The 16517-nt window shown below is 43.1% G+C and overlaps 1 protein-coding gene across 1 annotated transcript in view; it reads left to right on the top strand.

Moving 5' to 3' along the window:
* KATNAL1 (katanin catalytic subunit A1 like 1) overlaps positions 1–15854 on the top strand; it is a 78333-nt gene extending 62479 nt beyond the window's left edge. The window contains exons 10-11 of the mRNA XM_069972068.1: positions 5902–6028; positions 15275–15854. Coding sequence (XP_069828169.1) covers positions 5902–6028; positions 15275–15473 — 326 coding nt within the window. The 3' untranslated portion in view covers positions 15474–15854. The remainder of the gene's footprint in view (positions 1–5901; positions 6029–15274) is intronic.
* Positions 15855–16517: the final 663 nt, after the last annotated feature.

Here is a 16517-nt window from a genome sequence, read left to right as displayed (position 1 = left end):
AGTAGTAATAGTAATAGTTAATCAGACCATTTTGGAGATAGCATTTCTTTAAAGCGTACCTTTCACTTCACAAAACATCTCAAAGTTTTGATCAGTCCGGAACTGGGTGTTCAGACCAGCAGTGTTCCCTCTTCCGGCTCTGTGTCACGTGATTAGTCGGACTTATAATGGAGCTCTGTGGAGCACAACTAATCTGATCACATGACACAGAGCCGGAAGAGGACACGCTGCAGCGCATCTTCTCCCTGCTCTTTCTCCCGGTCTGTATGGGTCTGAACACTCAATCCTGGACAGAACAAAGGTTTTGTGAAGTGACAGTCACACTTTAAGTCAATGCTTGTTTCCTTTAAGAAGCCTTAGATTATAACCAGTGATTTAAAAGTAAATAGAATTTCTGCTTGGTTTGGTAAATCCCCAGTCCATTTCTAAGGCTTCTTAAAGGAGCCAAATATTGACCTGGAAGAGAAAGGTGGTGCCAGAGAGTTATTTTGCATATCCTTTTACCCAGAATTCCCGATGGCGTGTAAGTCTCCACATGCCTTTTTGGCACTTTCCTCAAGAAGAAACATTACCCCTTTGCTCCCTAGATTATATACATATTTTGCCTTGTTCAGCAAGGGGCTTAGCTTTACTATTGAATTGGGGGCGGGACTTGATGTTGCGCCAATATTTTAACACACTATTTTGTTATAAGCCAACACCGTCTATAGATACTACTGTGATAAATCTGGCACATTTTTAGACTATTACATGGTCCAAGAACTAGTTTTTATTTATCTGACCCTTTTGTCTTTAAAAAGATGGTCTGTTTCTTCTTCTATTTTCATGTATTAGAATTATTCATCCAAGGAGCACAATATCTTGAGGGGGAGCCCTTTACACACAGTAAATAAGGATGAGAAAGTGAGCCGACAAAGAATTGCAAGTTTTCAATGCAGAAATGTATCTGAATGTAAATATAAAGTGCAGCATTGAAAAGTAGACTTCCCTAAGGACCATCCTCACATAGGTTTATTTGCCATTCGCAGATGTAATTCCCTTTAAATATTTACCGCCACACTCGGGCAACTTGAAGCCGAGCATCATTTTAACATCACTAGAAGCTGCCAGAGTTTCAGTATCTAAACTCCGCTGTTCTCCGGGAAAGAACATAAGTTTCTACATTTTTTTCACTCGAAGGCACAGATCATTGTAATCAGATCATTGTAATTCACCGATGTCTGGTCCCTGTGACTGCGCTGTCTAGACTCCCGCTCCATCAGAATGCAGCAGCCTCACCTCTCCCATTACTGTTTAATCACATATGTCAAACTCTTTTATGGCTGACTGCAACAACCCGACGAGTAAAGTTACTTGCAAATAGCGTTGGTTACGTTATTACATTATTAGGAAATAATGGATATGTAGAAATTAGTGCCCCCCCCCCCATAAGTCAGACTACATTGGGTTTCTAAATTAGACAAATACTTTAAAGCCTATTGGGCGCAATATAGTGCTCTGAGCCTGAACGGTTGTATTTGGAGTCCCTATGGCTCTTTACTCTTGAACATTTTGAAGAATACTCCCATATTAAAGCATCTAACTGCGCATGCCAGTTTTTTTCTGTATGAACCCAATAAAAAAAGATTGGAAACATTACAGACCTGTCCTTTCTTGTCTTTTTGTTGGCTGATTGTTGGGAGATTTACATGTATGTACATGTATGCATAACTATGGTCACCTAGTAGGTTTGGTGTGGATCAATGTCTATTGAGTAGGTTTTGCTAGAATTTTAAGCTAATGTATTAAATTTGTATTGAGAAATCTGAATCCTTAAGGGGGTTGTCCAGGAAAGAAACGATAGTCAGTTGGGGGGTGGATAATAGTGTTCGCCAACGTTCTCAGATCACTTAACATTTGACTTCCCGGGGCTGCAGCCTTAGGCTGCATTGACAAGTCCCGTAAAATTGAATCCGCAGACAATTTTAGGGACCATTGAAGCGATCACATGATCCGTGCGGCCGTTCTGGCTAGGGGATCCGCGTCGCGATCCTCCTCTGGATCGTGACACTGATCGTGGGAAAAAGCCCTTAAGGAGTCCTGGAAAATATGGATACAGCCATAGGCTCTATCATCGAGTTGTAGTATTCTTCCAAGTATTGATCAGTTCTATTCAGCTGTTTTTCTAGGAAAACTGTATGGTAATCACTATTGCTGCCTTCACATTCTATTGTAGAATTTTTACCTCTTTTTGTTTGTCTTGAATAGACTGGAGGAAGTATCAATGAGTATCATGAGTCAATTCTTCCAGTTAATAATCTATGGAAAGCTGCCAATGTGGGGGAGGTATATTAGCAGCCATCTTGGTTGTCCTTTAGCTTTGCCTGGTACAAATGGTCACTTTATTGTAAGAAAACTTGTTTATTAGTATATTCAGCACCTATGGGTGATTTATCCCACTATATGACATCAGCCATGGAACATACATTAAACAGAGACCATAAATGTCATATACATTAAAGGAGAAGTCCGGCGAAAAATTTTATTTAAGTATTGTATTGCCCCCCAAAAGTTATACAAATCACCAATATACACTTATTATGCGAAATGCTTATAAAGTGCTTTTTTCCCTGCACGTACTATTGCATCACGGCTTCACTTCCTGGGTAACATGGTGATGTCACTTCCTGGGTAAGATGGTGATGTCACAACCCGACTCCCAGAGCTGTGCGGGCTGTGGCTGCTGGAGAGGATGATGGCAGGAGGACACTGAGGGACACAGGGCACTGGAGGGACACTGAGCATCCCCCTGCCATCATCCTCTCCAGCAGCCACAGCCCGCACAGCTCTGGGACTCGGGTTGTGACATCACCATGTTATCTAGGAAGTGACATCACCATTTTATCCGGGAAGTGAAGCCTTGATGCAGTAGTAAGTGCAGGGAAAAAAAGTACTTTAAGGGTGCGTTCACACCTACAGGATCTGCAGCAGATTTGATGTTGTGTTCAGTTATTTAAATGAAATCTGCTGCAGAAAATCAGCTGCAGATCCTGTAGGTGTGAACGCACCATAAAAGCATTTCCCATAATAACTGTATATTGGTGATTTGTATAACTTTGGGGGGAGCAATACGATACTTTAATAACAATTTTCGCCGGACTTCTCCTTTAAATAGAAGCCATACAAATGATATAAAACAAGTTTATTTGAAAAACTTCACATAGATGCAATGGATTTCAATGGATGTCTGCACTCTATCTCCTTACTCTAATACTAGCTGTGTCCTCCCCTCATGTGAGCCCACCATAGTGCTCTTCTGCTAGTGGGGAATTAACGGTATCAAAAGTACTGGAATGACCTGGATTTTGCCTTGTAAGTTATTGTGACTATTGTAATGGCAGTCATGTTGCACTTCTGATACGATGGCACATCTCCGCCAGCAAATGTCCAGTCACAGAACATTACAGAGGACGCGATTAATCCTCTTTCTCATAATAATAATCTGGTTCAAGGGCATTGACTTTCAGACTGGAATAGAAGTATAAGTTATGAGGTTGTTGCTACTAATGGAACAGTTGTGAGCATTGTACGGGCTGCATGTAAAGTGGATGCGCTTCCAGCGAGAACTTGGCTGAAGTATAGAACTTTTCAAGCTTTTCCTGGAAAGTGATGTCATTAGATCAGATTTATTCATACATGTATTTTATGCTGCCCGCTGCTGTGAAAACGTATTACTTAACACATAGAAGAGTGGATTACAAAGAACATTGAGAGAGTTTTCAAGGTCTTCACAGTTGACTTTCAAACAAAAAAAAAACCCAACTCATTTTCAAGGGAATTACTGAGAAGTGTATAGGATATTCTAACAGGAATACATTGCAAAGAGTGATATTTTCTAAAGCAACACATTTTATTCTGGAAAAAAAACTAGGTTCTTGGAGTAATGTTGTCTTAAGCATTTGATTCACTTGAAGCTGTTGATACTTTCAGGCAGAATGGCTCATGGTTATGACTTTTATTTAAAGGCAAAGAAAATATTACTTTACTGAAAGCGTAGTGGATACTTGAAACGAGCTTCCAGCAGGTGGGGTTGGTAAATCTACCGTAAGTGAATGTGAACCTGCCTGGGGTAAAAAAGAAAGAAAGAAAATAAATAATATAAGGGCAGACTAGATGGACCAGGTGGTCTTTTTTTCTGCAGTCAGTCTTTTTGTGTCTGTAGACCCAAATGAAAGTAACCAGGATCTTGAAGTTATGCCCATATGGCTTTAAAGAGTAGTTCATTGTTTAGCACCCACCCTCTGTTAGATGTAGGGGAAAGACCCTACGAGTCAGTCTATACATTTCATACATGGACACCCATTCATGTTGATGCCTGAAATGTAACATAGTATTTTAGTCAGTATTTTAGGCTAAATCAGGAGTGGGTCCAAAATACACAAAAAGGTTTAAATCTTTCCAAAAATAATTTGCTGGCCCCACTCCTGGTTTTGGCTAAAAACGACTGACCAAAATTAGCTAAAAATGAAAAACTAATACCGACCATAATACTAACATGTACATCCAGCCTAACATTACAGCAAATGGTTTAGGGCAGTGCTTCTCAAACTTTTTCTACTGGAGCCTCACCCAACAGACCAAGGCAATGCCTGGGCCTCACCAGACTGACCAAGAGGGTACCTGGGCCTCACCATCTGTGGTGAAAGTCTATTTAAAAGTTGAAAATAATGCTAGGGTTACCTTTCAATCATCTCCCAAGCTCAATATACTAATAAATTAGTACAAAATATATTAATAATGTTGCTAAAATATAGATTTCGGCAAAAAGCAAAAGGACTGTGCAGATAATAGTCAATTTGTGAAAACTAGCTCCCCAGCTGGGCCTCACCAACAACTAGGGGGCGCCTCACTGGTGAGGCCCGCCTCACAGTTTGAGAAGCACTGGTTTAGGGAATATAAGTGGTTGGTAGCAACTACCCTGGTCATATACATATCAAGCTGTATATATTTTGAGGACCCTACCAAAGTACAATAGTGAGAGGACAAAGGCCACTAAGGGGAGGGGGCGATTATAATCAGGAGGCAGCAATGTGTACATTTAATAGAAGAAATCCTAGAATATTATGAGCAGTGAAAAATTATAAAAAAGCTTTAATTTACCTTTCAGGCACTGTGTGGATCTACCTGAGGAGGCAGACAGGCTCACATTTTGCAGATACACAACCCAAACGCTCTTCCTCTCTCCTATGCATAGTAAAGGCCCGCTTCCACTTCATATGTTCTGTCTTGGCCTCTCTGTTATAAGACACAGACTGAACCTAACAACAAACAGTATAGGTTGAACTTCATGGACTCATGTTTTTTTTTGTTTTGTTTTTTAACCAACCTTATTATTGTCTGATAGCAGACATTGTAGTAGTGGGGGCTCCTGCTTTCTAAGTTACCCTATATAAAAAAGACTAAATTGGGAGAAGGAAGAGTGGTAAATTGCTGATTTCCATAGATACCTAAGAAGTTTTTTTTTGTTTTTTTTACTAGATTTGTTGTTTGTGGCTTGCAAACCGTATTTTGTACTGTTTTTGATAACTTGGTGATTGTTGCTTTATTGTTACTAAGGTGCTAGTATAGGGATGGCAGACAGCTCCGTAGGCCATCTACTTAGCCGTTAGTAACTGTTTCTATGTTCATTTGTATTATCTAGTGCACATATGTTCTGCTAAATCTGCCGTGATAATTTTGAATGGCATTTTATCAGAACTTGGCACCTGACAGCCAAGTGGAATCTCCAGAGAGAATATAATTTGTATTTAATTGATTTAATCTTGGCAGATTTCAGTCTATGCTTATGTTTTCAGTTCTTTTGGGAACTTGTTCTATTATTAATCACTACAAAGTTAACTCTGCTCCGTCTCTTTGTCGCAGCTAATGGAAGAGCTGAGCTGCTGAAAATAAATCTCCGAGAAGTTGAGCTGGACCCAGCAGTAAACCTGGAGGTCATTGCTGAGAAGATTGAGGGATACTCTGGTGCTGACATCACCAATGTTTGCAGGTACTTTATAGACTCGCATGAATCCAGCAGCCATTATGTTCTACTGCAGTATTGTAATGCAGATCTTTATCTGAAAGGGGCATTGCAGCTTCAATAAATAGAGGGACAATCTTTCAGGATATCTGCTTGTAGGGTATGTTCACACTACGGAATAAAATAATTTTCTCAAACAAAATTAGCCGTCCACCCAAAGAATTGACGTGTCAATTCTTTGGGTGGATGTTGGAGTTCGTTTGAGAAAACCATTGAGTTTATGGAACTGGACTGACTTGAAATTTCCGCACGTATTTCATAGTGTGCCCATACCCGTAGTTGGCACAGTTAGGAGATAAATCCTTGGCAGGACAAGGGGGTCTAATAGTGAATGCAGAGGACAGTCCAGAGACAGCTGATTTCTCTGATGTAACATAACTTTTTCTATGATTGGAGGCTTTGTGGTTGCAAAATATACACAATTCAAAGCACGATGGCTCCCAAAAACAGTCCAGGTTGGCAGTCATGGCCCTAGTTATGCCGTGCCTCTGGTCTGTTCCCACCATTCGTGTAGTCTCCCCCTGGTAGCAGCGATTTTGCTCACAGCCCTCTTAGGTCTGTGGCGCTCTCGGGGTTCAATACAGCTGCAGACCCTTTGGTTGTCTGTATAGTTCTGGCCTTCTGCAGGGTTATCTGCCATCATCAGGTCACGTGGTGCTACTTTCATGGTCACAGCCTGGCAACAAAGGTCACTACTAAACCCTTATTAGTCAATACGACAATAATGGAAAGAAAACCCAGTCTCCTCTCTTTGTGCTGGTGTGAATGTCGCCCCTCCAACATGCACTGTCACCAGAGGGCCCCCTAGTGAAGTCCCTGTACTACACAGCCCAGCAACATCATGTTGTATACCATGAGGAAATGCACTGCTTGACTCTATACATTAATTTGGTGGTCTCCTCAAAGAGACATGTGCACCTCCAGGGGCTATGATATGAGCTTAAAGTGACACTGTCACCCGCTTTTTGCATTCTGACTTCTCTACATAGGTGTAAAGGGTAAATTTAGCAGTTTTCATACCTTTATTTTATACCATAGATCATGGTGCATGTTTCAGTAAAAAGTGATCTTTTATCATCTGTAGGTTGTGCAACCTGGGCAGGGATTCTCGGCTGCAGCACCACTTATCTGCCCACATTGCCACTACAGGCCCCCGCTCCTCTTTGATGTCATTGGAGCATAGGCCTGCCCCCCTCGGCGGCCATTGGTATGGGCCAACCTAGTGGGTGGGTCTTAGACGGCTATGAAGTCACAGAGGGGCAGGGTTTACAGTGCTGTTGTGGGTGGGGCTAAGTGACTGTTCGGTCGAGAAGCTCCGCCCAGGTGGCACAATCCACAGATAATAAAAGATTACTTTTAACTGGCACAAGCACCATGACGTATGGTATAAAATAAGGTATGAAAACTCCAAAGTTTATCCTTTACACCAGGGGTGGGGAACCTCCGGCCCGCGGGCCGCATCCGGCCCCTGAGACCTCCCAATGCGGCCCGCGGCCCGCGGCTCCCCTGTGACACGCGCTGCTCTGGAGGAAGGAAGGAGCCGGCGCACACAGCATCCTCTGTGACAGCTGCCGTGCTGTCTGTGTCGGCTCCTTCCTCCTCCAAAGCGGCGCGTGTCTTCAGTCTCCTGCGGGCCGCGCGCGATGACGTCATTTCATCGCGCGCCGCCTGCAGGAGAAGACCGGCACAGAGGACCTGGGAGAGAAGAGGACCTGGACAGCGTGGGAACGGAGGTAAGGTGAGAGGGATGTTTATTTTTTTTTTATTTGGGGGTTAAATAGGCTACCAGGGACATGCCTGTTGGGGGGGGGGATAACTAGGCTACCAGGGACATGCCTGATGGGGGGGGGGATAACTAGGCTACCAGGGACATGACTGATGGGGGGGGATAACTAGGCTACCAGGGACATCACTGATGGGGGGGGGGATAACTAGGCTACCAGGGACATGACTGATGGGGGGGGATAACTAGGCTACCAGGGACATGACTGATGGGGGGGGGATAACTAGGCTACCAGGGACATGACTGATGGGGGGGGATAACTAGGCTACCAGGGACATGACTGATGGGGGGGGGATAACTAGGCTACCAGGGACATGACTGATGGGGGGGGGATAACTAGGCTACCAGGGACATGACTGATGGGGGGGGATAACTAGGCTACCAGGGACATGACTGATGGGGGGGGGATAACTAGGCTACCAGGGACATGACTGATGGGGGGGGGGGGATAACTAGGCTACCAGGGACATGACTGATGGGGGGGGAAAACTAGGCCACCAGGGACATGACTGATGGGGGGGGGGATAACTAGGCTACCAGGGACATGACTGATGGGGGTTAACTAGTCCACCAGGGACATGAGTGATGGGGGGGGATAACTAGGCTACTAGGGACAAGACTGTTGGGGGTTAACTGGTCCACCAGGGACATGACTGTTGGGGGGGGGGATAACTAGGCCACCAGGGACAAGACTGTTGGGGGTTAACTGGTCCACCAGGGACATGACTGTTGGGGGTTAACTGGTCCACGAGGCATATGACTGTTGGGGGTTAACTGGTCCACCAGGGACATGACTGTTGGGGGTTAACTAGGCTACCAGGGACATGACTGTTGGGGGTTAACTAGGCTACCAGGGACATGACTGTTGGGGGTTAACTAGGCCACCAGGGACATGACTGTTGGGGGTTAACTAGGCCACCAGGGACATGACTAATGGGGGTTAACTAGGCCACCAGGGACAGGCCTGATGGGGGGTTAACTAGGCTACCAGGGACATGACTGAGGGATTAACTAGGCTACCAGGGACATGACTGATGTGGGTTAACTAGGCTACCAGGGACATGACTGATGTGGGTTAACTAGGCTACCAGGGACATGCCTGATGGGGGTTAACTGGTCCACCAGGGACAGGCCTGATGGGGGTTAGCTAGGCCACCAGGGACATGACTGTTGGGGGTTAACTAGGCCACCAGGGACATGACTAATGGGGGTTAATTAGGCTACCAGGGACATGCCTGATGGGGGTTAACTAGGCTACCAGGGACATGCCTGATGGGGGTTAACTAGGCTACCAGGGACATGCCTGATGGGGGTTAACTAGTCCACCAGGGACAAGACTGATGCGGGTTAACTAGGCTACCAGGGACATGACTGATGGGGGTTAACTAGTCCACCAGGGACATGACTGATGGGGGTTAACTAGGCTACCAGGGGCATGACTGATGGGGGTTAACTAGGCTACCAGGGACATGCCTGATGGGGGTTAACTAGGCTACCAGGGACATGGCTGGGGGGGTTAACTAGGCTACCAGGGGCATGGCTGGGGGGGTTAACTAGGCTACCAGGGACATGGCTGGGGGTTAACTACAATAGCAGGGGCACTAGGCGAACAATACTTTGCCTTGCCCTGGGTGCTGCAAACCCCCGCTACTAACTGCCGCGCACGGTATGCGGCCCTCGAATGATTTTATAAATGCCCGACCGGCCCTCGACATGGAAAAGGTTCCCCACCCCTGCTTTACACCTATGTAGAGAAGTCATAGTACAAAAAGAGGGTGACAGTGTCTCTTTAAAAGCTGAGCTTGCTTCATAGGCAGAGCATGTCTACTGCTATTAGCAGCTGTGGGTAATTTAACATTGAGTAAGTGGGGGGAAAAATCCAAACCCCAGAATTGCTGATTCTTGGACACATATATATATATATATTTATATAATGGCTGATATAGTCCTATATACTTCCAAGTAGCACAAACTATGGATCACGGCTCTAAAAAGAGCCCTCACAGGCCAGACGTAAAAATATTACAGGGTTTGGAATAGGACAGTTAAGCATGTACATTTTTAAGAAGAACTTTCACTTGTTTTTATAAGTAGTATAACCTATTAAACCAAATGCTATGTAAACGGGGGAGCAAAGTGATTGTACAGACCCATTTTTTTATTTACTGCACAAATACTGTATTTTCCCACCCCCAGTTCTGTCATATATGTTATGGTAAAATGAAAGGGGTCATTATATAGTGCAGTTAGTCCCGCAAAAAACAAACCTCCGTATTGCTCTGTAGATGGAAAACTGTGACTTTTAGAGGTCAAAGAGGGAAAAAAAATTCCCTTGAATAAGGTTTAAATAAGGTTTATATTGTGTGACTTAAAGGGGTTGTCCGGGATATTTTAATAAACTAGCATTGCATTGACCTCTGTGGGTGTTATATATATATATATATATATATATATATATATATATATATATATATATATATACATATATTACAGCAGGACCTCTATACACAAAACAACTAGATATCTCTCTCTCTCTCTCTCTCTCATGAACATGGTGAGACCTCTAGTTCTCCTATATACAGGCCCTGCAGTGATATACAGTATATATATATATACACATACATACACACACACACTGAATATCACTGCAGGGCCTGTATATAGGAGAACTAGAGGTCTCACCATGTTCATGAGAGAGAGAGAGAGACAGATATCTAGTTGTTTTGTGTATAGAGGTCCTGCTGTAATATATGTATGTATATATATATATATATATATATATATATATACATATATTACAGCAGGACCTCTATACACAAAACAACTAGATATCTGTCTCTCTCTCTCTCTCTCTCTCTCATGAACATGGTGAGACCTCTAGTTCTCCTATATACAGGCCCTGCAGTGATATTCAGTGTGTGTGTGTATGTATGTGTATATATATATATATACTGTATATCACTGCAGGGCCTGTATATAGGAGAACTAGAGGTCTCACCATGTTCATATAATACTTATAGATAGATATTTCCGAAGTAGATTATAACATATACAGTGTAACATATAAGAAGAGGACAATTTGGGTACCAGAAACATGCTACAAGGTCTGAAGAGTGCCCAAATAGACTCTCCTGTGTAAAAAATTGGTGGCACAAAGTGCAAAGGTGATGGCTGTGCAATAAAGTGTTTGGTGTTTTAAATGATATAATAAAAGGTAATTTTTAAGTGACTATTGGAATATTCAGTGATGATATAAAATTAACATAGTCTTCTATATTGACTTACATTCAGAGACTGTGTATGTATATATATATATAATGCTGGTGCTGCTAGTTCTCCTGTATACAGCTCCTGCTCTGTGTGTGTGTGTGTGTGCGCGTGTGTATGTATATATATATACACACACACACAGCAGGAGCTGTATACAGGAGAACTAGCACTATCAGCATGATATATATATAAATCCTGTGACTGGGTCTAACTCCTCCAGAGTCCTGACTACTGCAGAGATCAGGAGATACAGGAGGAGAAAGATATATGCAGCAGCCGCATGTTTCTTTTGCTGCAAATCTTTCCTCGCCTGTCTCTCCATGTTTTGCTCCTCAAAGGAGCCCGCCGAGGCTCTGTCGCCCAAGGGCCCACAAAAAGCTGGAGCCGGGCCTGAATACAGACATTTCCCTGCCTATGGGTAGAGGGGGTGGAGCTATATTCAGAGAGAAGGGGTGGAGCTACAGGTTTGCAGATGTTTGCTGTGATGTCACTGCTGACCCCTGTGACCTGGAAGTTCTTTATGTAAACAAACACAAATCCAAAAAGCAGCAACAGAGGAGGAGGCCCAGGGACAAAAAAGGCGAAAAAAAGGTTAGAGAAAAGCACTCAGGGAAATGGACAGATTTCAAAGTATTCACATTTGCAATAAGAAACAAATGTTGGACAACCTCTTTAAGGAACTGATACAGAAGATATACTGGGGTACGGTATCACTTTTTGATAGACCATTACATATGTTGAAGCTGTAAAACTTTTTAGATGTGTATATTAGATTATCTGTTCCTCCAAAACCAGTCGTGAAGGGTTAAACAAATAAGATACAAAATGTTCCTACCATTTTCCTCCGTCTCTTTCACCAGCCTTCCTCTTTTCTTACAGGTGTAATCTCATTGGGTAAAACCGTAACCTTTCGTAAATTATTTAGCAATCTGTTAGCTGTCTTAGGCAAATCTGCTTGTGCAATTAATCAGCGGCTCTCGGCTCCTTAGAAATGTAATTAGAGATTTAATATCTGGGGGGAGGATTTTTCGATTGTCTATTTAATTACTTTTAGCTGCGCCACGATCTAAAAATTAAGTGAAGTTCCTTCATAGAAACCTTGAAATGGTGTCAAAAATAGGACCAGTTTGCCCAATTAATGTCTATTGTCTTTGGTTTGTACAAGATATTTTATCAGATAGGCACTTGTGTTATTACATTCTAATTAGGGACAAAGGGCTAAAGTATGATGAGGTTGTGTCATCATAGAGGCGCTACTTTCTGGAGCATTCTGTCTCACTGTGAAGGCTCTAGGAGGAGGTCACTATGAGCCATCAGGTTATAACCTCTCAGTTAAAGGGGCTTACCAGGATTAGAAATGCACAGTTACCTTCTTGAAAGAACAGTGCCACCCCTGTCCCAGGTTGTGTTTGGTATTACAGTTTAACTCCATTCACTTCAATGGAACTGAGCGGCAAAACCAAACCCAGGAAAGCAACCATGTTTTTCTAAGCCTGTGTAACTGCTTTAAAGAGGTTGCCCCACCATGATAATTTATCCCCAACATAGGGAATAGGTTTGATTCTGTGGTTTCCAACTGCAAGTATCCTCCCACCCCTGATCTTGAATGGAGGTCCTGAGTCTTTTGTTGAAATAGAACAGCGGTCACACAGGCGCATGGCTCAAGACGTTAGATGTAGCCCTGGGGAGTCCTGGAAAACATGAATTTAGCCTATGGCTGTATCCATGTTTTCCCAGACTCCCCAGGGGTTACATCCAACATCTTCAGCCACCGATATTGAACTGCTGGACAATTGGACTTGGGCATGCTCGAATTGTGCTCATCTCTAGTGTCCATAATTTCAAAACCTCTTTAAGTTCCCCCGCTAGCCTCGTTAGGCTACGTTCACACGTAGCAAAAGTGGGGGAATTTTCCGCCGTGGAATGCCACCAGCCTCCCTGTCATAATGACGGCACTGAAGAATGAACATGTTTCACTGCGGAATTCCGCCACTTTTGCTGCGTGTGAACGTAGCCTTAAAAGTATTTAGTGGATAACAAAAATAGTGATTGATTTTTTTAAACGTGTGAACATTAAATTTCTACCAAATACTGGTATCTGATTTTACTGCAAAAGGTCATTGGTGCTAATCTGGTGGATGCATAAGTTTTTCTCCCTACCTTCTGCTTGCGGACATTGCTGTAAGATGCAGCTATTCATCAGTTTTGAAAAAAATTGTACGTATTTTGCTCTGATAAGCAAGATCAATGACCGCACACACCTGTCATCCCTGCTGGATCTGTTTTTTTCTGTTTGCATGTTACTGCTTATCGCTATTGCATTGATTTATGTCTTATATAGTGCTTGCACAATAATGTAAATTATGGTAGATTTTTGACTAAGTTTATTGTGCTACATTGTGTTTTAGGACAGTGGGCCTCCTTTATTAAAGGAGAAGTCTGGCGATTGCTAAAATACTGCAGGGGGAGGGGAAAGTTGATTGCAATTAAGCACCTACCTCTCCTCGTGCCCGCAGTGAGTGGTGGGAGCCGCCGCAGGACCCCCGCTGAAAGTCATTGTCCCCCCAAATTGTGATGATGTTACGACCCAGGGAAAAATGCCTGTCTCCGGTGCTGAACTGGCCGCTCAGCCAATCTGTGACTGGAGCGGCCTCCCACCCCAGTCACTGACTGGCTGAGCGGACAGTCCATCAGCTGGGTTGTGATGTGGACACCCTGAAGATCCTGGAGCCTGGTGGGGGTCCCGTGGCTGCTCGATGTGAGCATGAGGAGAGGTAATTGCCTAATTGCAATCTATTTTCCTTCTCACCTGCAGGCTTCAGGATTTCAGCTATTGCCGGAGTTCGCCTTTAAATCTGTCTAGCCCTGAAAGTGTCCATGCAGTACACAGTCAGGTCCTTGCACACGAAAAAAAAAAAATGATAGCTGCCCTGGGATGGGTTGAAGTGGGGAGTAGGGTCATTTTTTTTCTCTTTTAATAAATTAAGCCCAACATTTTCCCAGAAGGATATTTTGTTAAATCTGTACAATAAAGATGTGTCGCTGTTTAAAGGGTATTTCAAGGCAAAACATACTGATGACCTTTCCTCAGGATAGCTCATCAGTCACTGATCGGTGAAGTGGCGACACTTAGAACCTTTGCCAATCACAATTAGGTGCCAGCACTACACAGGTAACAGGGCTGGAAGCAATCATCTCCATTCACTGTATAGTGGCCTGGACCTGGTTACTGCAGCTCGGTTGCCGTTCAATTTAATAGGAGCTGAGCTGCAGTTACACGTCCTCATCCGTACACAGTGAACTGAGTCAATCTCATCCAAACACCCTTCACTGTGCAGTGCTGGCACAGAACAGCTGATTGGTGGCTGCTACCGGCTTCGTTTTTTTTTTTTGTCTAGGTTTTAATGGCTGTCCAACAGTACACAGAAAGCAAGTAGAGTGCACCGTCCCATACACGGCAGATGCTCCGGCAAACCACCAACAAAGTGAACCCTATTGTTGCTTTATCATGAACAAAGATGTCCAAACAATGCAGGTGCGAAGAAGGAAGATGGCACTCACCAACTGGGTATAATCATCCGGCTTTATTGAGCATCTGAGGATCGGGGGAGGAAGGAGTCGGATGACCGCAGTTTCGCGGCAGAAAGGGTTAGACAAAGTGGCGTTCTGCCGCGAAACTGTGGTCACCCGACTCCTTCCTCCCCTGATGCTCAGATGCTTAATAAATTCGGATGATTATACCCATTTGGTGAGTGCCATCTTCCTCCTTCACATCTGTATTGTTTAAATGGCTGTTATTGTCATATTGCCAATATATGAAGTCTGTGTCCGATAAGTGGTGGTCCAATCACTGTGATGCTAGAAGGGATCACTGAAGTGGTGTGGTGTTAAAAAATACTATGCCACATTGTTCTCTGTTGGCTCCACTAAGAGCCTCATTACATTTAATGGCTGACTAGAAGTCCAGAGCCAAGAGGAAATGAATTGGCACAATGTTTCCTAGCATGACTGCCACCTTTTAGTAATCAACAAGGGTCAAACAGTGATGGCACATGCAGTTATACTTCATCAATATCTGTCTTGAGACTACCCTACTCTGTCATTTTTGAGGTTTGTCAAGCTATCTAGGTCAAGATAACCATTAGATTTTGTTTTTTTAGGGATGCTTCCATGATGGCTATGCGACGACGTATCCAGGGCCTAACACCAGAACAGATCCGTGCTTTGTCCAAGGATGAGCTACAGATGCCCGTGACAATGACAGACTTTGAGTTGGCACTAAAGAAAATCTCAAAATCTGTGTCTGCCGCAGACTTGGAGAAGTATGAGCAGTGGATGGGTGAATTTGGTTCAGCTTAGTAAACGTGCATTGAACTTGATTCCCACCTTTTTTTCATTGACTCTAGACAAGGTCACTTGGTGGCCTACAGTATATAGACTAAAACCAATCCTCATTAGATCCAGTTCTACCTTTATCCATTTATTCTGTGATTTTGTGGGGGCAGAAAGGACATTGTTGAATGTGTCTCATCATACAGTTTGCTTTGATGTCCTCAGTTTTATGTTTTAGTTTCTGTCACACTTTGAAAATCCACCTATTCCCATCAAGAAGACCAGTTGCCACCATTTCCTGTTATGCCGAAACTAACTGAACATTTATTGTTTCTACTTTAGTACTAGTAAGCTGTATACTAAAGATTTGGTAATTCTTGCCACATAAGGTAAAAATGTATACATTGGATTTGGATTGGTGATCCACTATGGCACTGTAACCTGAGCCATCCATCTTCAGCTTATTCTTATCTTCTGCTGTAATAGAGGGGGTTCTCTGTTCAGGATCCTAATCACTTAGAGGCTAGAACTATTACCATGACTGTTTTTTTTTTTTGATTCGACCTCTATGCAGACCTACATGTCTCCATGGTAACAGACTACAAAAAAATGGTGTGTAGTCTGATCTTATCCTCTTTTGTAGTTTTCCAAGAAGATGGGATAAAAGGAATTAAGCAACACATGACTGCAAGCCCAACAAACTAGATGGGCTTTGTTTGTAATTTCAACCACCGAGACATAGATATGTGTATATGAGCTGTATACACAATGCAGTTTGCTGATTTTTTTGAGTCTAATAATTTATAATCTTCTTTAACAATTGGTACAGAAAAACACATGTATCCTGTTTACTTTATGAATCCCATGTTCCGATTGTTCTGATACATAGCTTGTAGAAAACAGTATTTATCACTGTGGCACATTACTTAAAGAAGCACTCCCCCTTACTTTTTTTATTCTCCGACTGTAATGTGCAAAGAGTTACTTAAAGAAACACTGTAGGCAAAATACAATACAATAATTATGGCTATGCTTCTTTAGCTTTTAAAAGGGTTGTTTCACAAAGCAAAG

The sequence above is a fragment of the Dendropsophus ebraccatus genome, chromosome 5 (assembly GCF_027789765.1).
Source record: "Dendropsophus ebraccatus isolate aDenEbr1 chromosome 5, aDenEbr1.pat, whole genome shotgun sequence".
NCBI lineage: Eukaryota > Metazoa > Chordata > Amphibia > Anura > Hylidae > Dendropsophus > Dendropsophus ebraccatus.
The sequence above is the reverse complement of the archived record's forward strand: the minus strand, read 5'-3'. Positions and strand labels throughout refer to the sequence as shown.